The 25200-nt window shown below is 41.7% G+C and overlaps 1 protein-coding gene across 2 annotated transcripts in view; it reads left to right on the top strand.

The window, feature by feature from the left end:
* The first annotated feature begins 2526 nt into the window (after positions 1-2526).
* gsg1l2b (gsg1-like 2b) overlaps positions 2527-25200 on the top strand; it is a 156347-nt gene continuing 133673 nt past the window's right edge. For both annotated transcript variants that reach the window (XM_072558255.1, XM_072558253.1), the window contains exons 1-3: positions 2527-3138; positions 5218-5265; positions 24225-24377. In XM_072558255.1, coding sequence (XP_072414356.1) covers positions 2778-3138; positions 5218-5265; positions 24225-24377 — 562 coding nt within the window. In that variant the 5' untranslated portion in view covers positions 2527-2777. The remainder of the gene's footprint in view (positions 3139-5217; positions 5266-24224; positions 24378-25200) is intronic.

Raw genomic sequence — 25200 nt, 5'->3', positions numbered from 1 at the left:
GCTCGATAGCTGACAGGAATTGCAGTTGAAGTGCAGTTGGAAGGACGCAGTGCATATCCTTAGTTGTCACGACCCTCGAGGCTTGTTCCTAATCCAGCCAAGACACGTCCACAACTACACTTGGCAGCCCAGCCTGACCAACCTAATCCTTTCAGCCAATCCTTATCCCAATGTCACTAATGAATCCAATAAGGAATCCAGGAGGAATTCCTTTGACTAGCAGTTAAATGGAGGAGGTGCAATGGTACCATTCCTCTACCTGTGGGAGAGATGCTCCAGGCTAGAAGTGGTTGGCCAAAGACTGAGTGTTTGCAACATGAGAAAATGGGTTGTTTATCAGTCCTTAAATCTCACCAATCTGCCTGTTAAAAGGTGTAAGAGTGGGTCTGTGTCCTAATCAGCCATCCTGCAGTAGGCAATGACAAGTCGCTATTGTAATTTGACCATAGGTGTGAAACAATCCATTGCGAATCCATGGCCCAGTCTTGGAAGTGAGGATGGTACACAGGGCATATATAGAATGGAGAACTCATTACTTTCGGGTGGACATGAGACAAATACTTTCGACCCTCTGTTTAAGGAAGGTGGGAAAGTGATACTACAGGACACTACAGACCTGTTACACTACAGACCTGTTAGTCATTGCGGGGAAAATACTAGAATGAACTATAAATTATGAGATTACTGGATAATTAGGAATTAATTTTCTGGTCGGACAGAGTCACCATGGATGTATGTGAGGGAAATCACGTTTGTCAAAGCAGGTGAGGAGTGTTTGAGGATGTTACTAGCAGCATCAGTAAGGGGTGCCAGTGAATGTGTTGCATACAAATGTCCATAACGCTTTTGATAAAGGAGATTTGTAAACCAAATTAAAGTGCATAGGAAATAAAGATGAAGTCATTGTAATCCTATTGGCTGTTCTTTCATTAAACAGTGAGAGGTGACTGGTGGTGGTTTAATCTGAGGTCACCATGCCTCAGGTGAGGGGTGAGGTTGCAAAGCAGAGTCCTGCATGATAACTTCAGCCAGTGTGGGAATTGAACCCATGCTATTAGTCCCCCTCAACAGCTGCTGAGCCAGCTGACCACCATGGAAGGTGCTAGACTGGCATGGATTAATGATCAGCACACAGGCAGAAGGAGAGAGTATGTATTAATAGTCATGATAAAATGGTGAAAAGGAATCATATTTGTTTAAAAGACAGAAAAATATGGATAGCTCAGTGGTTAGCACTACTCCCTCACAGTACTTGGGACCAGGGTTTGATTCCAGCCCCAGGCAGCTGTCTGTGTGGAGTCTGCACATTCTCCCTGTGTTTGCGTGGGTTTCCTCTGGATGCTCTGGTTTCTTCCCACAGCCCAAAGATGTGCAGGTCAGGTGGATTGGCCATGTTACATTGCCTCAAGGTGTCCAGGGATGTGCAGGCAAGGTGGATTAGAGATGGAAAATGTAGGGATAGGGTCGAGGGTCTGGTGGATGGGATTTCCTTTGCAGGGTTGGTGTGGATTCGATGGGCTGAATGGCCTGCTCCATGCACTGTGGGGATTCTATGATCGAAGGAAGAATTGATGAGATCATTTCAGCAAAAAAGTGATGGCATCATCCAGTCTGGAAAGTAATTTGAAGAGCCCATGAAAAAGCAATGAAACTAATTGATAACGGTGAAGCAAAATCAATGGCCACTCTCAGGTTGGCTGGTTGTGACTAGTGCAATAACACAGGAATCCGTGCACGGATGGACTGAATGGCTTGCTCCTGGGTTTCGGAGTTCAGGGAGTGCTGGATAAGTGAGGGAGAATGGCACAAGCGCTGGCATACTGAAGTGCAGCAGTGTGCGGGGAGATATATGGCGATCATAAACACGCTTGAGCTTATTCCAGGCAGTTCCTTTATGATGCATCTGGCAGGAAACTTTCAAAGCAGGAGAGCTGGTCTTTGAATGACTGCAGTCGCTGAAATCTGAACTGAGAACAAAATGTGCTGGAGATGACAGCAGGTCGGGCAGCATCCAACCAGATTCTAAAACATTAGCTTGCCTTCCTCTCCAAATCTTGTCTTTACTTTCTCGAAAGGTAAACTTCCTTCTTGGTGAATAGCACTACCCAGTGTCCAATCTTCAGCTCGTCGTACTGCCGGGTTGTACACGCTCTCTCCGCAGATGCAACATTGCACTGAGCACACAGTTGATCCCAGCCCCATTCTATTGAAGCAAAGCTTAATATGTGCCGAGCCAAAATATGAGGCCCGGTAGCATTATCCATTCAGACCTGCTAATTTCAACAACAATCTTCACCAGCTAAACTCGACCATTGTAAATGTGTTTCATTACTTAAAGTTAGGGGGATTTTATTTTGTTGTTGCTGCTGTTGTCTGGAGGATCTGTGATTCCCTGATTTGATTTCATGAGCAGAGGCGATCAGATGGAGTGTGGGGGCGGGGGGGGGGGGGGGGACCTGTTGCACAGAGCAGGATTCCAGCCTCTGCAGGGTTCACTTTCACCGTGGGATGAATGGACCACGCGTGGTTGGCTCGGCCCTCCAGAAGATGTGAGCTGGAGAGAGAGAGAGAGAGAGAGAGAGCATTGCTGGAGTTCTGGGAGAATTGCTGCCTCCTATCTGTGAGTCAGCTCCATTGTCCTCTCTCTCTCTCTCTAACACACACACAAACATACACAGACAAGACAGCATGGACCTGGCAGCGTCCAGACCTCAAGGCGGGCACACAGGAGGACTAGCAAACCAATTTGGGGCACCTAAAGAGCGCGGTACGGATTGATGCCCGTGCCCTCTCGCTCACTCAAACCTCTCTCCGCCCCTCTCTCTCTCTCTGTCAAAATGGGCATCGACCGAAGACATAGGGCGTCCCTGGCTCTCACTCTCAACTTTATAGCGCTGGTTTTCTGTGTCACCGCCTTCAGCACCAGCTACTGGTGCGAGGGCACCAGGAAAGTGGTGAAACCTTTTTGCAAAACTAACGTGAAGGAAAAACAGAGCAACTGCATCGAGTACACCAGCCCGGAGAGTAACGACAGCAGCGTGGTCCGGTACAGCTGGGAGGCGGGCGATGATAAGTATGTGATTTGCTATTTCCATGCTGGTATTTGGTTCTCTTGTGAAGAAAACATCAGCGGAGAAGGTAAGGAAACCTTTCCACACTTTTTATTATAGAAACAAAAGCGAAAATCAGTTTGTCTATGTATGTATACGTTGGATGTATATATACAGTATGTATGTGTGCCTACATGGTAAATGTGTAGATACATTATATGAGTCCCTACGATATATATATAAACTGTCTCTATACACATTGTATGTGTGCATACATTGTGTGGATGTGTGTATATTATTACCCATGTGTACATTTGTTATTGCAAAATATATACTTTGTACACAGAAAATCTGTTGGCGCACATACACAATTACGAAGCAGCTCTGTACCGTCTCTGCACGTGAAAAACAAACTAATATTGGCATTTTCTACAATTACAAAAAAGCCCCCCACTGCTTTTCCTACCTATACAGGACAATATTTCCACACATTTGAGGCCCCGAGAAGGTCTGATACTTTATATATGCGCAAATATTCTTTTTCTCCCTCTATCCCTGTATCCATTTGCCTCCCTAGCCCCCTCCAAACTATCCATTTACCCAAACTATGACCATGTCCCTCTGCAGACGGGCAGTGAGATGGAAGGAAACGTGTTCACCTTTTGATCCAACACTACTGCAGGAAACCGTACCCGTGCGTAAATTCTCTCGTCACCCCTGAAGTATGTCCCTCACCCACCTACACCCCCATAGTTGGCTGCTGGTGTGAAGACGGATTCCAGAGACTGACTGTTTGCATCCAACATATACAGACTGACAGGTCTACGAGTCGGTCAGGAAAGCGCTACTTTACCCGGTTTGCCGAACTAGCGAACACACAAGACAGAGCTCCGAACCCGAACTGTCTCTAGAAAGTTGTCTCTCTTCTTTCCCCTTGCTATTTTACTCACCGCCTCTCTACATTTCAATTCCCTTTATAAGTGAACACAGGAATGACTTGCCCGCACTTACACCATCCACAAGGTAAATAAACGCAGCTGGTCTTTCCTATCACATTGTGTTGGAGAGAGCCACAGGTGACTGACAATATCGCCCCAACCTCCTAAACAGAGGGGTATAGCCGAGCCCTAAGGCAGAGAAAAAGGCACTGGAAGGGGTGGCTGTTGTCTGTGTTCAACTTTGTGTGGGTGTGTATGTGTATCTGTGACTATGCGTGTATTTTTGAGTATGCATCCCTGTGTGTATCTGTGCCTGTGTGTGTCTGAGTGTGTATTTGTCTCATGGTGCCTGTATCTATGTGGATGTAACGTCCATGAGTGTGTTTGTGTCTGTGGTTTTATCTGTGGGTGTGTGTTTATGTGTCCGAGTTTGTCTGTTTTTCTCTGTGTCTCCGTGCGTTTGTGTGTGCGTGTTTATGTTTATGTTTTAGGCTGAGTGTCTGTGTGTGTTTTTCTGTCTCTGTGCCTATGTATGCGTGTGAGAGAGAGAGAGAAGGGGTGTATTCGGTATGGACGAGAGGAATGCTGCCCTCTTCAGTCTCTACCTCTCCGGCCGTGTCATTCAGGGTAATTCAGAGCTGCCACCTCACCCACGTAGGCAAAAATGGGTCCTGCAGATTAGTGTGTTGCTGGAAAAGCACAGCAGGTCAGGCAGCATCCCAGGAGCAGGAGAATCGACATTTCCGGCAAGAGCCCGTCATTAGGAATGAGCACTGTCCCAAGGAGCAATGAGGGGGGGGGGGACATGAGTGGGAATCCGACCTGACCTGATCCTGGCTCGATTTAGTCATGGGATGGGGGCGATGGGTGTGCGAAGGGAACATAACTGAGGCGAAAAGACATTTCTTTTGAGAGAACGAGAAGTTCCCTGCATTCACACACCGGCTGCTTGCACAGTTATTGAGGTGCGTGTGATGTGAGTTGGTGAAATTGCCTCTGCCAGCTTGTTCCTAACTTCTGCTTCTGTTAATAGTGTCGGGTTTAGCTCGCAGTGATATTTGTTTTGATGCAGCAGTGTCTCTGGGATGAGGTTACTGTCCATGACACATCCCCGCTGTTGTCTCCTTCCTGTAAGGTGATGTGTTACTAGCTGTAGGAGCCTGTTCCACAGCGCAGTGCTTCAGGTGTCTGTTATTGTTCACTGCTCCCTGTTTCCTGTTGTTTTCCAGGGGAAAAATGCAGAAGTTTTATTCATCTGACACCTCCTGCTGAACGAGGTCAGTTTGAAATGAATCAATTACCTTTTTTTAACCTGAAGTTACAGTTTTCAATTTCCAGTTGCCATGCTTATTAGCTTTCTAATAATTGTGACCCATTACTTTGCATACTCTCCAGACTCAGAGGTGTCCAATCATTGATTTTAAAATTACAGGAAGGTATTCCTACACTTGCAGACTCTATTAGTCAGACGGACAAGGGCAATCAGGCAACAAGAGCACAATCATCTTCCATAGGTGGTTCAGTGGTTAGTGTTGCTGCCTCACAGCACCAAGGACCCAGGTTTGATTCCACCCTTTAGATGATTGACTGTGTGAAGTTTGCATGCTCTGGTTTCCTCCCACAGTCCAAAGATGTGCAGGTCAGGTGGATTGGTCATGCTACATTGCCCATAGTGTCTAGAGATGTGCAGGTTGGGTGGATAAGCAATGGGAAATGCAGGATTACAGGAATAGACTAGGAAGGTGGGATGCTCTTTGGAGGGTCAGTGTGGACTCAATGGGCACAATGGGCTGCTTCCAAACTCTCGGGATTCTATTGAGGTGCATGTGGTGTGTGTTGGTGAAATTGTCAATTCCAACACCACCCCGACATGGACACATATCACCATCCCTTCGTCTTTGTTGGGTCAAAATCCTGGAAGCTCCTGCCTCAGCTGACCATGGGTGCACCTTCACCAAATGAATAGTGCCAGTGGGTTCAAATAGAATGTCCACTGCCACCTTCTTGAGGGCAAATGGAGAAGGGCACAATAACTGCCTGACTTTGACAGGAGTGCCAGCTTTCAAACAAATCCACAGCTCACTGGGAGTGGCACTCAGAGGTGATTCAGGGATTCCAGTCACGAATTGGCTCCTCAAGCCCCTCAATTATTATTTTTTTTCCGTACACCTAAAGTGCTTCCAATTGTCAAAGCTCCTGACTCAGAAAAGTTGCAGACATTTGATGTGTTTGCAAGTTTTGTTTTGTATTCGTTCACGGGATGTGAGCATTGCTGGCCAGGCCAGCATTTATCACTCATCCCTATTTGCCAAGAGGCAAGTTAAGAGTAATCATATTGCTGTAGGTCTGCATTCACATGTAGGCCAAACTGGGCAGGAATGATAGATGTCCATCCCCAAAGGAAGTGAACCAGATGGTTTTATTCTGACAAACGGCAATAGTGTTATGATAATCATTCAACTGTTAATTCCAGATTTTTTTTAAATTCAAATTTCACCTTCTGCCATTGGTGAGATTTGAACCTGGGTCCCAAAACATTACCCAGGGCTCTAGTGATGCTATCACTAAGCCATTGCCTCCCCCCACCCAAGGCTGCATTACTTTTGTCTTCATGGACACAGTAATCTGTTCACTTCATGCATTGCCCTACCATTGCACAGGAAGATGGTAAGTATCTGTAGACTTTACTTAGGCAGCATAATGCTTAATGGGTTACTCTTGGGGAAGTGGTAGCACATCTGTATCTCAGTTATAGAGACTTAGAGTCATAGAGATGTACAGCATGAAAACAGACCCTTTGGTCCAACTCATCCATACCGACCAAGTATCCTAAATTAAACTAGTCCCACTTGGCCCATATCCCTCTAAACCCTTCCTATTCATATATCCATCCAGATGCCTTTTAAATGATGTAATTGTTCCAGCTTCCACCACTTCCCCTGGCAGCTCATTCCATATTTGCACCACCCCCTACATGAAAAAAATTATCCCTTAGCTCCTTTAGTATGTTTCCCCCTCACCCTCAACCTATGCCCTCTCGTTCTGGACTCCCCAACCCCAGGGAAAAAACTTTTTCTGTTTATCCTCTCCATGCCCCTCATGATTTTACAAACCTTTATAAGGTCACCCCTCAGCCTCCAACACCGCAGGGAAAACAGCTCCAGCCTATTCTGCCTCTCCCTATAGCTCAAACCCTCCAACTCTGGCAACATCCTTGTAAACATTTTCTGAAACCTTTCAAGTTTCAAAACATCCTTCAGGTAGAAGGGAGACCAGAATGGCACACAATGTTCCAAAAGTGGCCTAACCAATGTCCTGTTTGGCTGCAACATGACCTCCCAACTCCTATACTCAATGCTCTCAGAAAGTCATGGAACACTGATCCACTACAGAGACCTGAGTGTTCACTGCAGCCTAACATTTTAGTGCAGTGTTGAGCACAGCAGTGTCCTTCTTTAGGAAAGTTCAACTGAGACCCGGCCTACCTTCTCAATATGCAAGAGATGCTATGGCAGAAAAGTAAATGAGTTTCTCCTGGTGTCCTGGCCAACATCAGTTAATTTATCATCCCAAAATTAACATTTGTGGAAGCTCATTGTGTGAAAATTGGTCATTATTTTTGCTAGCATTACAAAGATTTCAATAGTCCTTAAGTTTTCAGCTGAGGGAGAGAATATAGAACTTCAGAGTTCCAATCATTTCATTTCAGACAGGAATAAAATATTGTATCCTCCACCATTTCTTTAGGTTTACACTGCCATAACATACAGTGTAAACCTTAAGAAAAATGCTGGCAATGTTCTACTTAAAAAGATGTTGTTGAATGTTTTTGTTGAAAGTGGATAATTTGCTAATGGGAAAAGTGACTGTGGGGAATGATGAGCTGCTGCTTTTATCTTAAAGTCGACCAACAAATGGGTTTGTTTAAAAAAAATGAAAAGGCAGGTCAACAATGATGCTGAGTCACTGCATTTCTCTGCTGTGTTCAGGAAAGACAATGATTCTTTGTTGAAGCTCTTTGAGGCCATGAGTTCTCATAATCCTCTGTGTGGTTGGGAGAGGTTATAATCAGCAATAGATTCTGTCTATGTGTCATGATTTAGGAAAATCACACTAACTAACACCAGTCCCTCGGGCAATACATTTATTTTAACAGATGTCAGATCAGTCTTTAATAGTCTAATTGTTCACTTGTATACTGATAATTTTGCAAATGGTGCAGTATAAATTCAAAGTAGACTTATCCATGTGGATTGAGACCAGTCACATGATTCATGATTGATGATTCATGTCAGATTGGGCTTATTGGTTGCCATCAATGCTTGCAGTTCACCTTTTGATGTTCATCTATCCAATTCTTCTTTTGCCCTATTATTTGGCGGTTGTGGAAATCCCCACTCTAATCTCTCTATGCTGAAAGAAAGAAAACATACAATGTGACAAAGATTAGAGGTAAATCAGAAGATCACGAAAGTTTTAAAAGTCAACAAAAGAGAGAGGCCAAAATGAACATTGAACTCTTGGAGAATGAGGCTTAGGACATAATAATGGCAGAGAGTTGAACAAAATCATTGCATAAGGCTTCAGGGTAGAGGATATTTTGTCTTCCAAACATGCTAAATAATGAAGAGACTAAAGGCAGTGAAAATAAACACAGCACTATATTGGATGGCATGGTGGCACAGTGGTTAGCACTGCTGCCTCACAGTACCAGAGACTCTGGTCTGATTTAGGCCATGGATGATTGTCTTTGTGGAGTTCACAAGTTGTCTGCATGGTTTTCCTCCAGATACTTTAGTTTCCTCCCACAATCCAAAGATGTGCAAGTTTGGTGGATTGGCCAGGTTAAATTGCCCCATAGTATCCAGAGATGTATAGGCTAGGTGGATTAGCCATGGGAAATGCAGGGTTATAGGGATAGGGATAGGGTGGCATCATCTTCGAAGGGCTGGTGCTGACTGGATAAGCTGACTAGCCTTTTTCGATACTGTAGGGATTCTATGATTGTATTCTATGATTCGAGCATTAAAGGAATGTGTCCAAAGGTTGATAAGCCCCTAAGTCTGACACCTTGCAACATAATACAGTATTACATAATGCATTCTAGCATTCAAGGGTATAGCTACAAAGGTAGCTTAATGCACTTAGAGACTTGAAATACTGACAGTGTAATATCCTTATTCAAAAATGGAGGGAAAGAAGAAAGGAAAGTTTAGGTCTGTTAACTTACCATCTGCTGTTAGGAAACTCTTAAAAGTCTACTAAAAAAGACGTGATACCAGAACGTTTAGAAACAAATAGTATAATTTAGCAGAGTCAGCATGGGTTCATGAAGGGAAGATCATGCCTGACAAATTTAAGGTTATTTCGGGGGTAACACGCAGGGTAGATAAAGGAGAATCAATAGATCTAATGTATTTGAATTTCCAAAAGACATGTGATAAGCTACCCACCTAAGGCTACTTAATAAGATAAGGACCCATGATGTTGGAGACAGTATATTCGCATGGATAGAGGATTGGCTAAGTAACAGAAGACAACGAGTTGGGATAAAGGAGGTATTTTCAGGATGGTGACCTGTAACTAGTGGAGTTCCACAAGGATCAGTGCCGGGGCCACATTCTACAAGAAGTATTGATGATTTGGATACTGGACATGAATGCACTTTTGCCAGATTTGCAGGTGACACAAGAATAGGCGGGAAGACAAGTGGTGAGGTTGATACAAAGAGGGATATAGACTAGTTCAATGAGTAGGTAGAAAGTGGGTAAGTGGATTATAAAGTGGGGGGAAATGTAAGATTACGTACTTTGGAAAAAAGAATAAAAGAGCTGAATATTATTTGAATGGGGGAAGACTGAAGAAAGCTACAGCTCAGAGGGACTTTGGGGTCTTTGTGCATGAATCACAAATAGCAAGGATCGGCAGGTAATAGGGAAGGCAAATGGAATATTTATTTTAGAGGGAATGGAGTATAAAAATAGGAAGGTCTCTCTGAAACTGTACAGGGCATTGGTCAGACCTCAGCTGGAATGCTGTGAACAGTTCTAGTCTGCTTACCTTAGGAAAGGTATCCTCCTGGCTTTCGAGGCAGTCCAGAGAACATTCACTAGGTTGATCCTGGGTTTGGAGGGAGAGTTTTATGATGAAAGTTTGAGTAGGTTGGAACTCCATTCATTAGAATTTAGGAGAATGTTAGGTGGCTTTACTGAAACACCCAAGATCCTTAGGGAACTTGTTGGGACAGATACAGAGAGGTAACTTCCCCTTGTGGGAGAGTCTGGCATCAGACGGTATTTACTTGGAGCAAGGAATCACCATTTAAGTCAGAGATGAGGAGGAAGTTCTTTCCTCAAGGTGCTGAATATATGAAATTCTTTCCTGCAGAGGACTGTCAAGTTAAGTACAGGATATACTCAAGGCTGAACTATACAGATTTTTAATCAGGAGGTGAATCAAGAATTATGGGAAAAAGGCAGGAAAGTGAGATTGAGGATTATCAGATCAGGCATGGTCTGATGGAATGACAGGCCTACATACTGAGTCAAATGGCCTACCTCTGCTAGTATAGTTCCTTCTGGTCTGAAGCCCTGCTTCTCTTTCTCTCTTTCTTCCTTTAAGTCTACTAACTTGAGCAAACTCCTGGTCTCCTCTTTCATGTCATCTTTTTGGCTCTATATCAGATTTCATACAGTAATGCTCCTGCGAACAGTCTGGATATTTTAGCACATCCTAGGCTCTATATAGATGCAAACTATTCTTATCAATTAACTATTCTCTTCTGTGTTTTTCTTCATTTCCCATAAATTTGCAGACCTATAAATTCTTCAGCCCTGACAACTGTAAGTGTGTTGCAGTAAAATCAAGCATTGCCTTCCCTTTTCTCTCTTTTTTGTGCAGTTCAGTCAAGATTTAAATAGTCTTTCACTGAAACATTGATCATCCTTCAGTTACAAACACCTTGTCACAAATGCAAACACCTGGAAAGTTGACATTCTTTCCACGCAAGTCCAAACTTTTTATTTTGTGGATTATATTTGAGTACATACTTTGGACATTTATGGTTATGTAATTGCAGTACAATCTAGTTAACTGTAATAATCTGTGAATGTTATTGGAAGTCATATACGCTCGTATGATCTGAGAGGCTAAGATAAAGCAGCTGGTGTAGTGGTTGTTCTCATAAATGTTCTAATAAAAATAGAGTGTTTTATAGTCAGCAATCTTCCAGACTTTTTGAAGTTACTCTAATCCAACAACACAATAATATATGTATAATAATATTTTAAATATAGCTCAAGTTGCAGTTGAGGTGTTGATTTTGAAGAGATTATTGGAAAGTCCCTTTTCCAAAACTGTCACAAAATTGCAATATTTACACAAGAGATACAAACAAATAAGAAGTGTATGTGTGAGAGACCTGAGCATCGAAAGCCAAGCTAAGAGTCTAAGGACTGCATGTGTTTTTATGCTTCTTGTGAGATGTGGTGATCACTGGTTGGGCCAGCATTTATTACCCATTCCTAATTGCCCTTGAGAAGATGTTGATGAGTCACCTTCTTGAGCTGCTGCAGTCCACATGCTTTATAACACTCATAGTGCCATGAGGAAGGGACTTCCAGCATTTTGACGAACAACAGTGAAGGAAAAGCAATGTATTTCCAAGTCAGGCCTGGAAGAAAACTTGCAAATCATGGTGTTTCCATGCATCTGCTTCCCTTGTCATTCTAGGTGGTAGAGGTCATGGGTTGGAAGGTGCTGTAAGAGGAGCATTCAACGTTGTTGCACTGCAGATCTTAGATGGTACAGATTGCTGCTATTGTGCTGTTGTTGTGATGGAGGGAGTGAAGGTCAAGGGTGCCTACCAAATGGGCTGCTTTGTCCTGATTGGCATTAAGCTTCTCATGTTTTGTTGGAGTTGCACTCATCCAATGACATGCAGACTGTTCTATCACACTCCGATTTATAGATGGTGGACAGCTTTGTGGAGTTAGAAAGTGAGTTAGTTGCCACCAAATTCCTAGTCTCTGACTTGTTTTTGTAGTCATGGTATCTAAATGGTTGGGTGAGTTCAGTTTCTGGTCAATGGTAAACCCTAGGACATTCAGAGCGGGGAATTCAGCAATAGCAATATCATTGAATATTAAGAGACGGTGGTTAGGATCTTGTTTATTGCTATTACTAAGGTAAAAATCCAGCTGGCAAAAGGAGGTCAGTCTATCTTCTACACAGGTTGAGTCACTAAACCTGGTACAACATAAATCCAACTATTTTTAACCTCCAGACCAGGCATCACCAGATGTAAATTAGTTACAGAGTCACAGAGTCAGAGAGCTGTACAGCATGGAAACAGACCCTTCGGTCCATCTTGTCCATGCCAACCAGATATCCTAACCTAATCTAGTCCCAATTGCCAACACTTGGCCCATATCCCTCTAAACCGCCTCCTATTCATATACCCATCCAGATGCCTTTTAAATGCTGTAATTGTACCAGCCTTCGCCTCTTCCTCTGGCAGCTCATTCCACCACCCTCTGCATGAAAACATTGACCCTTAGGTCTATTTTATATCTTTTCCCTCTCACACTAAACTAAGTCCTCTAGTTCTGGACTCCCCCACACCCCCACCCCCCCCCGCCCCCCAACCCTTCCAAGGGAAAAGACTTTGTCTATTTATCCTATCCATGCCACTCATGATTTTATAAACCTCTATAAGGTCACCCCTCAGCTGCTGAAACTCCAGGAAAAACAGCCCCAGCCTGTTCAGAATCTTCCTGTTGCACAAAATCTCCAACCCTGTCAACACCTTTGTAAATCTTTTCTAAATCCTCTCAAGTTTCACAACATCCTTCTGATAGGAAGGAGATCAGAATTTCATGCGATATTCTAAAAGTGGCTGAACCAACAAACTGTCCAGCCGCAGCATGACCTTCCAACTCCTGTACTCAATACTCTGACCAACAACGGAAAGCATGCCAAACACCTTCTTCACTATCCTATCTACCTGCAACTCTACTTTCAAGGAGCTATGAGCCTGCACTCCAACGTCTCTTTGTTCAGCAACACTACCCAGGACTTTACCATGAAGTGTAAAACTCCTGCTCTGATTTGCTTTTGCAAAATGTAGCACCTCGCATTTATCTAAATTAGATTCCATCTGCCACTCCTTAGCCCATTGGCCCATCTGATCAAGGTCCTAATGTACGCTGAGGTAACCTTCTCCACTGTCCACTACATCTCCAATTTTGGTGTCATCTGCAAGCGTACTAGTTATACCTCCTATGTTCACATCCAAATCATTTATATAAATGACAAAAAGTAATGGACCAAGCACCATTCCTTGTGTCACAACACTGGTCACAGGCCTTCAGTCTGAAAAGCAACCCTCCACCATCACCCTCTTTCTTTTACCTTTAAGCCAGTTCTGTATCCAAATGGTCAGTTCTCCCTGTATTCCATGAGATCTAACTTTGCTAACCAATGTCCCATCAGGAACCTTGTCGAACATCTTACTGAAGTCCATATCGATCATGTCCACCACTCCGCCCTCATCAATCCTCTTCATTATTTCTTCAAAAAACGAAATCAAGTTCATGAGACAATATTCCCCACGTACAAAGTCATGTTGGCTATCTCTAATCAGTCGTTACCTTTCCAAATACAGTGTTACAAAATGCTCGTTTAGTATCTCGCTCATCTCCTGCGGCTCCACACATAGGCTGCCTTGCTGATCTTTGAGGGGCCCTATTCTCTCCCTAGTTACCTTTTTGTCATTAATGTATTTGTAAAAAACCTTTGGACTCTCCTTAACTCTATTTGCCAAAGCTATCTCATGTCCCCTTTTTGCCCTCCTGATTTCCCTCTCAAGTCTCCTCCTACTGCTTCACTCGATAAACAGGATTCACTCAATCTATCCTGTTTATACCTGACATATACTTCCTTCTTTTTCTTAACCAAAACCTCAATTCCTCTAGTCATCCAGCATTCACAATACCGACCAGCTTTTCCTTTCACCCTAACAGGAATATACTGTCTCTGGACTCTCGTTATCTCATTTCTGAAAACTTCTCATTTTCCAGCCGTCCCTTTACCTGTGAATATCTGTGCCCAATCAGTTTTTGAAGTTCTTGCCTCATACTGTCAAAATTAGCCTTCCTCCAATTTAGAACTTGAACTTTTAAATCCGGTTTATCCTTTTCCATCACTATTTCAAAACTAATAGAATTATGGTCGCTGGCCCCAAAGTGCTACCCCATGGACACCTACCCTGCCTTATTTCCCAAGAGTAGGTCAGGTTTTGCATCTTCTCTAGTAGGTACATCCACATACTGAGTCAGAAATTTTCTTGCACACACTTAACAAATTCCTCTCCATCTAAATCTTAATACTATGGAAGTCCCAGTCCATGTCTAGAAAGTTAAAATCCCCTACCATAACCACCCTATTATTCTTTCAGATAACTGAGACCTCCTTACAAATTTGTCTCTCAATTTCTCTCTGACTATTGGGCATCTATGATACAACCCCAATAAGGTAATCATCCCTTTCTTATTTCTCAGTTCTAACCAAATAACTTCACTGTGTGCATTCCCAGGAATATCATCCCTAAGTACAGCCATAATGCTATCCCTTATCAAAAATGCCACTCCCCCTCCTCTCTTGCCTCCTTTTCTATCCTTCCTGTAGCATTTGTATCCTGGAACATTAAGCTGCCAGTCCTGTCCATCCCTGAGCCACATCTCTGTAATTGCTCTGATATCCCACTCCCATGCTCTGAACTATGCCCTGAGTCCATCTGCCTTCTCTGTTAGGCCTCTTGCATTGAAGTAAATGTAGTTAAATTTGTCAGTCCAACCTTGTTCTCTGCTTTGTCCCTGCCTGCCCTGACTGTTTGACCCACTCACTTTCCCAACTGTACCAGTCTCAGACTGATCTCTTTCCTCACTATTTCCCTGAGTCCCAATCTGCCAGCAACCCCCCTCCCCCCACCCTCCAACACACACGCACCTTACTAGCTTAAATCCTCTCAACCAGTTCTAGCAAATCTCCCTGCCAGTAAATTAGTCCCCATCCAATTCAGGTTCAATCCGTCCTTCTTGTACAGGTCACTTCTACCCCAGAAGAGATTCCAATGATCCAAAAGTGTGAACTCTTCTCCCCTGCACCAGCTCCTCAGCCATGCATCCATCTCCTCTATCCTCCTATTCCTACCCTCACAAATTGTAGCACCGGGAGGAATCCAGATATTACTACCCTCGAGGACCTCTTTTTCAATTCTTGCCTAACTTTCCATATTTTCCCTTCAGAATCCCATCCTTTTCCTTCTCTATGTCATTAGCTCCAATTTGTACAATGACCTCCTGCTGGATCCCCTCCCCTTTGAGAACATTCTGCACCCTCTCTGAGATATCCTCAATCCTGGCACCAGGGGGGGCAACACACCATTCTGATTTTTCATTGGTGTCCACAGAAACATCTGTTTGCGCCTCGGACTAGAGAGTTCTCTAACGCAACCTATCGCTTGGAAACTGGCGTACCCCTCATTACATTAGAGCCAGTCTCGATGTGAAAGTGCATGTTGTCAGAGCAAAACAGACATGTTGAGCAACTGTAACACACTACGAGCAATTTGTACAATGGATGGAGGAATGCGAGGTGAAGAACACTCCAATAATGGAATACATGAGGTTCAACAAAAAAGGGACTTCATCTCATCTCACTTATAGTTGACAGTGAATAGAGCAGATTCAGTACGCAAACTGAGAAATAACTATTTTAGAGGAAGCTTCTTTTCTGATTCTCTGAAATGGCTGCTAAGTGATTGCTGCTTGGTTGAACCACTCGTTTTTTTTTGGATGACTTACTAGAATCTAACCTATATGGCACAGGACTCTTGCTTGTTTTGCAAAAATAAAACATAATTTTAAGGGAGATACACTAATATTCCCATTTTAGGTGTTGTGCATCATGCTATCCTCAAATATGTTTTGATTTTGCTTCAAATATAAACAATCTCACTTATCTACATAATTCAAATATATTTCTACAAAGCATGAATTCTAACCCAACTGCTAACTTTGTGACAAAGTCAATGTGTCTGCCTCTTCTTCCATAAGGTCCTCTCCCTATAAAGACATAAACTGCACCAACAGGCTGAGCACCATTAACCTCCTTTGCTGATTTTGACTGAATGTCAGATACTCATCAACAGTGATTGCACTGCAGGATTTGACAACAGTGTAAATGCATTTAACACTATCTCCAACATTATTAATGACTCCAGTTCCATTTACCTTGCTAGCTGTACCACTGAGTCACTTGTGCAGATCTTGTTGCATTAATAACAATTCAGGTGGCTGAAATCAGAACTTGTTAAATCCTTTCAAACCCACACCTATAGCACTCTGATTAATGCTTCATTTGATGGAAGACAGGAGTGGAAATGGGTGGCAAGTCAGATGTAAGTCGCCTGATCGAGATAGCTTCCACCCCAGTTTTCTTTTAACAGGTTAGGATGGAGGTAAGAGGACCTGCCTTAATCTTCCGAGAGACAGGGGCATTGAGATGTAGCAACTGTGGTCCCTTTGCAGAAGAAACTGTGGAAGGACAGCCCTGGTAATGATTGGCTAGTTAGTTTAACATCAGTGGTGGGTAAAATTTCAGAAACAATGATCAATGGGTCAAAATAACCAGCAGTTCCTTCTCTGGCCTACTATTTATTAAAATTTTGCAGACCTGTCATTACAGCTACGTTTATCTTGTCTTTTACTTTTACATAAAGCTAATCGAATTTTAAGAGAAAACTAAAGTGGAATTGTAAGCATAATTGACTTCTAAAAGAAAAGGAGAAAAGAGAGGCATAATTTTTAATTTTATGGCCTAAGGATTTGCAAATACTTAAATGTTACAAATACTAACTATGTTGGAATATTGCATTTAATTCAGGTCTCCCTGCTTTTGGAAAGAAGTTGTAAACTTGAAAGGGTGTAGAAAAGCTTTACAAGGATGTTGCCAGAGTTGGGGGGGTTTGAGATAAATTGATAGGCCGAAGAGGTTGGGGCTATCTTCCCTGGAGCATCGGAGGTTGAGGGGTGATCTTATAGAGGTTTACAAAATCAGAGGGGCATGGATGGGGTGAATAGCCAAGGTCTTTTTCTCAGGGTAGAGGAGTCCAAAACAAGAGGGCATAGGTATAAGGTGAAAGGGGAAAGATATAAAAGGGACCTAAGGGGCAACTTTTTCACACAGAAGGTGATACCTGTATGGAATGGGCTGCCAAAGGAAGTGGTGGAGGCTGGTACAATTATAATATTCAAAAGGAATTTGAATGGGTAAGTGAATAGGAAAGGTTTAGAGGGATATGGACCAAATCTGGGCAAATGGGACAAGATTAATTTAGGATATCTGGTCAGCCTGGATAGAGTTGGACCGAAGGGTCTGTTTCCATGCTGTACAACCCAATGACTTTATGATGGGAAACTGCCCTACTCTTCTTTAAACACTGCTGCAGCATATTTAATGGAAAGCTGAGAAACAGAAGGGTCTCTGTTTGTTGCCTCATTCAAAAGACACCTCCTCCAATTGTGCAGAGTGTCACATTGATTATGTATGCTGGATTCAGAGATGAACATGCTATCAGTGGACCGTGAATAACATTTATAAGGGGTAGAAATGATCAAATTATCCTGAACAGGGCTGAAGTCCATTACTCTTTCAGACTTATATTCAGACAAATTTTAATCATTTCTGCCATTGACTACATTTGCTGAGAGAGGAAAATAAGAAATACATTCAAATTGCCACATAATTCAATTAAAGAAAAACAAAACACAACTTGTTTTAACACAAAATATGAACTAAATGTTTACACTGATTACTGTACAATGACACAAAGTTTCTGCACACCATTCATTACAGATTGCTGATAGCTGATTGAGTTAAATTAATTAGCCAAGAATTAATTATTCCACGATTAGGATTTGTTGATTCACAAAATATGTTGAGTTTGAGCAATTGTCAATAGACTAAAAAGCAATAGCAGACAATAGCTTTGAAATAAACTCAAAATGGCCAATAGCTGAGAAAAAGAGATTGTGTTTTGCAGAAAGACTAAAAATTAGGTCATCTCGAAGCATTTATTTATGACAGTGGTGCACGATTCAGGATTATTGTAAAGAAGGTGGGGACCTCATAATAAGCAAAGCACTCTCTCTGTTGAAATGATCTCTCAGTCTTTATTTCAACAGATCACTTGCTGCATCATCCCTCGCCACATTGTTCTTAACTCACTCCCGTGGAGAATTAAACCCCTCACTGTAATTTGCACCTGTGAGCAAGACCACTCATTCAAGGGAGCCTGCTGAGTCTGATAATCAGTCCTGTTCAAAACCTAATAATTTAAAACCCAGTCAGTTCTTCACAGAGGGGGTTGGTAGAAGATAGTTAATCTCTTTTCTCATAATTTCAGCTGCATACTGCAAATGTGTGTGAAGCTGGTACAGATTGTGTGAACTGCAATGTCATTTCTCCCTGGGAGACGAGGTATTTTCTCAATTACTCCTAATCAAAATGCTTTCTCTCAATTTTTCCATATTCCTCTATCACTTGTTTTCCATGTGTATACTTTAGCAGCTTCACATTTGACTGTACCGAGCTGCTAATGTTACTGAAGCTGGGTTATTCCAAGGCTCAGTGAATATACAATATTTAAACATATTTACATAACATTACAAAGTGACAAGAAATGAATGACTGAGAGAGCCATAAGCTCCTCTCATCAGTTGAACAGAGGTTGAGATGTTGGTGCACGTTGGTAAAGCTACAATACAAGATATAGATGAGTAGCAACCAGCAGTTGAGTCACTATCAGAGAACACAAAATTGTTACATCCTAGATCATGCTCAGTCAAGTCTGCAAGCCCAATATTTAAGCAGTATGTGTTTCTAAAGTTCTCAGACATTATTGGTGCATTTATTTGATCACTATCTTGTAAATTAATGAATTCCATTGTATCATGTGACAGGAAGGTTGTCATTTACAGCAATTACAACCCCATGCATCAATATCTAATGATAGTAGGCGTGCTGAACTAGAATGTGTAACATTAAATGTTGTATAACTTTTACATTGGACAGATTCAACTGCACTTTGTCTCCTCTGCATGAGTCACTTGCACTAACCAAGAATTCCATTACAAAGGTGGATAGAGTCACAGTTAAGAAAAAAAAAACACATTGAAACTCCTCCCAGTGACTCACTGTTTAAGAGCATCTTGTGTCTTGAGGTCAGGTCAGCCACTGGTCTGACTGTCACTGATCGAGCTAGACCAGGAAAGGGTCTGGGAGAGTGTGAATGATCAGAATCTGCCGTGGTTCCCAGTTTCCAGAAAATCACTGGAAGCCTATTATCAGCCTTTTGCTGAGGTAAACCCATCACCAGTGGCCTTTGAGAATCACACAATGATATGGTGCAGAAGGAGGTCATTTGGCCCATCATTCCCATGATGGCTCTTTGCTCAAGCAAACTTTTTAATTCCATTCTTCTGTTCTTTCCTAATGTTCCTGTGATTTATGAGGGTTCTAACCTTTATCTAATTAACTTTAAAACATTACTATTGAATGTGCTTCCATCACCTTTCAGATAGCACATTCCTGATCCTAAAACTGCATCTTATCATGAAAACATTTTTTCGTGTTAACTCTGGTTCAAAGGTCAATGGTTTTCAATTCTTTCTGCTTCTTGACTTTTCAATTTAGTTCATGATATTGAATGCCTGTACTAAATCTTCTACCAGTCTTCTCTGCTGTCGGGTAAATAAGCCACTTGTTTAGTTTCTCCACGTAACTGAAGTCCCTCAGCCCTGGTGCAACCCAGCGTACTCCCACTGCACTGTCTCACATCCTTTCCAAAGTATGCTGCTAGAATTGAACTTTTACTTGGGGTTTACAACCTTGGAGTAGAGATTGAGGTGAAAAGTTAAGTGCATTAGGAACAAGGTGTAGAAATTAAAAATAACACTGACAATACCTAGCAACAAAGTGTCCAAAACATAAAGAGACTGAAAGACTGAGCCACTGACAAACAAACTGTGTTAGTTCCTGTCAGAAGCAGATCATTCAGAGCGAAAAGGCCAATAATAACTGCAATTACCAAAATAGTCAGGCTGGAATAAAATGAGTCTTAAGTGGCTTAGTGTTAAGAAGAGAAAGGCTCCAGAACAGAAGGATATGGAAGAGGACTTTAAGGAACCACTTAAGGAAATAATTGAGCTGTGTTTACGGTTTGTTGATAGTTTTCAGAAAGTTAAAAATCACATGACACCAGGTTATAGTCCAACAGGTTTATTTGGAAACACTAGCTTTAGTAGCGTTGCTTCTTCTTCAGGTGGTTGTGGAGAATAAGATCATAAGACACAGACTTTATGGCCAAATGAGTACTGTGTCACTCTTGGGTTCAAGTCACACGATAGATAACCCCACTACACATGTACACACACACACGCACACACACACACTAACACAGACCCTCTCTCAAACACATACAACCCCCACTCTCACACTCACACACGCACCCTCTCACAGGCACATACCCCATCACATTCACACACACTCTTAACCAAGCCTACACGCACACATTTACACACACGCACTCAATCGCATGCACTCACACCCACATGCAGACACACACACTCACTCTCTCTCTCTCCTATACATGCACACATATAAGTTTATGGGGTGAATTTGTTTTTGCAGAATTACATTTTATTTTGCTCAAAAACTGCATGAATTCATATTAAACTCTGTAAATCCCATTTTAAAAATAGAACTAGTCAAACTCAACACTGGGGCAAAGACAGACCTCACACTTTAATGCATTGTCTGATCTGAGATGGCATCTATTATTAGAAAAGATAGACCTTTCTTGAGAATGTAACTTAAAAGAAGTTCTGGAATTTACATATCAAAGAACAGAAACCAGCACATCCCATTCTAAAAGAAAAAGACTTGACCTAAAATTGTTTAATGTATCATCACATCTCCATGACACTGTATTCATTTGACTATAAATACTGTGTCTTATTATCTTGTTCTCCACAACCACCTGATGAAGAAGCAGTGCTTTGAAAGCTAGTGTTTCTAAATAAACCTGTTGAACTATAACCTGGTGTTATGTGATTTTTAACTTTGTCAACCCCAGTCCAACACGGGCACCTCCAAGTCAGTTCCAGAAAGAGGAATTAACTAAACAAACAGAAATCAAATGAGTGAATTGAATAGGATGCTTTAAATTGGGACAAGGATGACCTCTCACTGGGGAATGAGCTCTGTAAAGTTGTTCCTGAGATGGAAAAGACTGAATTCTTCTTTCTAATGCTTGTAATCAGAGCATTTCAGATAGTTCTTACACATAGTGCCAAACAGTTTGTATTTTTTTTTCTTTCTTTTGAGTGTAATTAACTTTGATGTTCATTTATTAAAAGTACATTGACAGTCTGTTGTGAATATATTCAGTGTTTGACTGCAGGGTAAATAAATTGCAAAAATAATATCTATTGTTGAACAAGACACTCACTCTGGAATCTGACTTGTTGAGTACACTCATCATAGCAAAGAATTATCTTGACAGCGAGTGTTGGGGTTAGTTCACGGTGCATGTCATCAAAGACCATCTCTTTCTTGTCTTTATTTAAACATACAGGTATCTGCATCAAAGAGTGTGGTGCTGGAAAAGCACAGCTGGGTAGGCAGCATCCGAGGAGCAGGAGAATTGATGTTTCCAGCATAAGCTCTTCATCAGGAATGAGCTCTCCATCATTCCTGATGAAGGGATTATGCTTGAAACATCAATTCTCCTCGGATGCTGTGTGACTGACTGTGCTTTTCCAGCACCACAGTCTTGACTCTGATCTCCAGCATCTGCAGTCCTCACTTTCTTCATACAGATACCTGCACCTTGAGCAGAAAACTAGATAATTACCGAAGGAACAAGAACCCTGGCCGTTTTTCTGTTCCCTTGCCCAGGCCACTGAATAACATTTCTGTCAGTGGCATAGCTGATAATGAACTAACTCAGTACGCAGTGATCAAACCTGGGATGCTATTGGCTTGTACTCAATTGCCTCAGCTACTCAAATGGATCAATTGGCTGGACTGATCAAGGCAGCTTCTTAATGACATGGAAGCTTCTCACAAACACTTTGCTATATACAGGAATGCCCCAAGTCACCAGTATATTCTCACATGCCAACACTGAACAGCATGTTTTATCTTTTATGAATGAAAATCTATGAATCAAAATTAAAGGAATATGTATGACTGAACATTAGCCGTGAACAATCAGGTTAATACAGCATTCAGAATGAATCAGCAAATCTTGGATATCGAAAATTATTATAGAAGCTGGCATTCTATCGTTCTGTCATATTTGCCTCTGACAAAATTATCAGAGGATCCAGCACTGAGGGGGCAGAATGATGACAATTGCATTGAAAAGCTGAATTAATGAACACAATCAAAGCTGAAGCACTCTGGGTTAAATTATCTAATTCTTTAACGTCAATTCAGCTTCTCAAAACAGCTGACCTCTGGAAATCTGTCTAAAACCAGGTTTTCTGATAATGTCAATGTATTCAATGTTCAGATATCTGTACCCTCAAAATACTAAAATGCTGATAGTTGAAACTAGGATTGATTGCGAGCAATAGTTATTTGGTGTTATTTGTAAATGGCATTTGACCTGGATCAGATTCTGAAACTGAATGAAAACTAAGGTAATTTCACTGTCTTACTCATTCCTTAAGTGTTTGCAGTGTGATCACATTGTTCAAAGCTGATTGGGATCCACTGAAGTGATTTTAACTCAAACTAACATCTTAGTTCATTCTAGGAGCGAGAGAGAGTGGGTGGCTGATCTAGTGCCAAGACATTGAATGGCATTTCTACCATCAACTTCACCATGAGCTTAAAGCCAAATCTCTATTTGGACTAAAGCTGCAAACTTGAACTGAGCATGAATATGTCATTCTATCTCGTCCTATTTTCCTTAGTCAATGCATTTCCTCTAAACACAGTTCAAAGTGTGGAATCTAGATATGCTTGACTTACAAAGCTCAGAACCTCATGTTAGTCTATCTATAATGAAAGTTACCTTGTTCCCCTCCAGCCTTTAGCTCAGGATTTAACAGAAACTGATATGCACATTAAGTTGATTGTTTAGTACTTATTGGCAGGTGAACTGGCATTGTGTACAAGTGCACGTAAATGCTTGAAAATCTCACTGTGTCACTGGAGCAAGTGGACTGCAGCCTGATTACACAATGGAGCTGGTAATACTCTCTCTGACAATAATCACTTACTTTCCAAGTGAAAGGAAAAGTGATAAAATTGGGGTGGAGAGGTGGGTCAGTGGTTAGCATTACTGCCTGACAGTGTTAGGGTCATGCATTCAATTCTAGCCTCTGGCAACTGTCTGTGTAGAGTCTGCATATGCTTCTTCTGTCTGCATAGGTTTCCTCCAGATGTGCCAGTTTCCTCCCACAGTCCAAAGATGTACAGGTTAGGTGGATTGGTCATGGGAAATGCAGGGTTACAGGAATAGGGTAAGGGGGTGGGTCTGGGTGGGATGCTTTTTGGAGGGTTGGTGTGGATTGAACGGCCAAATGGCCTTCCCTCCACACTGTTTGAGTTCTATGACTGATTATTTATATGTAACCTGCTAATCCAAATAAACAATAATAAGCAACAGATCAGCTCTAATTTAGTTCAGGGACTGCATCTCCATGTCTCCTTTTGACAAGCTCACTAAAAGTGCTATAATTATTGTTTTAAAAATTGCAAGGAGTAGGTAGCATTCCAAAACAGTCACCTTTTATAAACATTATAGCTTGTGTCCATTTCTGGGTCCAGATCACAATAATGTATTATAATTGGAGTGCACACATGTATTTTTCACTAAGTGCTAAAATTTTATTTGCAAACCCATGCTGTGGTATATTTGGACCATCATATCTTCTAAGTAGCCAACAATTAGGGTGTAACTCTAGGTAGTCAGTAATAGAGGGGCCCTTGAAAGTAAGGTCAGTCCCAATTAACAATTTCTGTGATTGAAAAATAAAAATCAAACTTAACACCTAGATGGTTATTCTGCTTTGGTTAGAATCTTAAATCATACACAATTAAACATAGCTGTTATTCAGATAATACTCAATTTATTTGTTTAATTTATCTTTCCTTCTAGGTGTCCTTTGGCTGTCTATTGTAGCAGAGATTCTTTACATCCTTTTGCTGATTGTGGGTCTCAGCCTCATGTGTGTAGAGATCTGTCACTACACAAATGTGATCGATGGCTTGAAACTGAATGCCTTTGCTGCCATCTTCACTGTCCTTTCAGGTAATTACCCCAATATTTAGTATCTATCTCTTGTGAAATGCTGGGTTCCAATTTATCTGTGATCCGAGTCTGAGGGAGTGATGAAGCTTTGCAGAGCTTAAAGCGATATGGTTAAGTGGTTGTACTGAATGTGCTGTTCCTAGGTTTTAGTCTATAGCAGCGAGTATAACCACTCCACAGACAATTAGATAATGAAGGCCGAATATCAAAGCTCATCATGCTAATGGTGTCACTGGGACTAACATGCAATTAACGAGAAAGACAATGAGGGATACATATAACTGGTTAGTGATTAACACAAGATGGTTAATAGGAACACAGGAACAACAGAGTTAAACAAGATTTATAATCGGTATGTCCTTTTAACTGGGCCATTGACAACCTCCATTTAACAGTGTATGAGACAGATAGTTCAATAGCTCACCTGAGGACTTGAGAATATTCTTTGAAATTTGGAATGACAACAGGCCAGAACTTAAAAAGCACTATGGACATTTTAAACTTGTATTTTCACAAGTAGGCAGGCATAACAAATTCTACAATTTTTAAATAGTACAGTCACTTTGTAAATGATTCATTCTGAGAGGTGACAATGTTATTCGACACAACTGGGTGTCTCTGTCCATTTTTATTCCTCAGTATAGCTCATCAAAACTGGGTTGGAGGAGTTACTGGTGCCAAAATTTGTGAGAAATATATACCCACGATGGGGAGAACAAAAACCATTGTGTCCTAGATAATGACACTTTCAATGACAGGCGTTATACTGAAATTTTACAACAATCTGCTCAGATAATCTCAGGAGTCCGATATAAATTGTTGG

This window comes from Chiloscyllium punctatum, chromosome 39, assembly GCF_047496795.1.
Source record: "Chiloscyllium punctatum isolate Juve2018m chromosome 39, sChiPun1.3, whole genome shotgun sequence".
Taxonomy (NCBI): Eukaryota; Metazoa; Chordata; class Chondrichthyes; order Orectolobiformes; family Hemiscylliidae; genus Chiloscyllium; species Chiloscyllium punctatum.
This window is presented reverse-complemented; position numbering and strand designations above follow the sequence as displayed.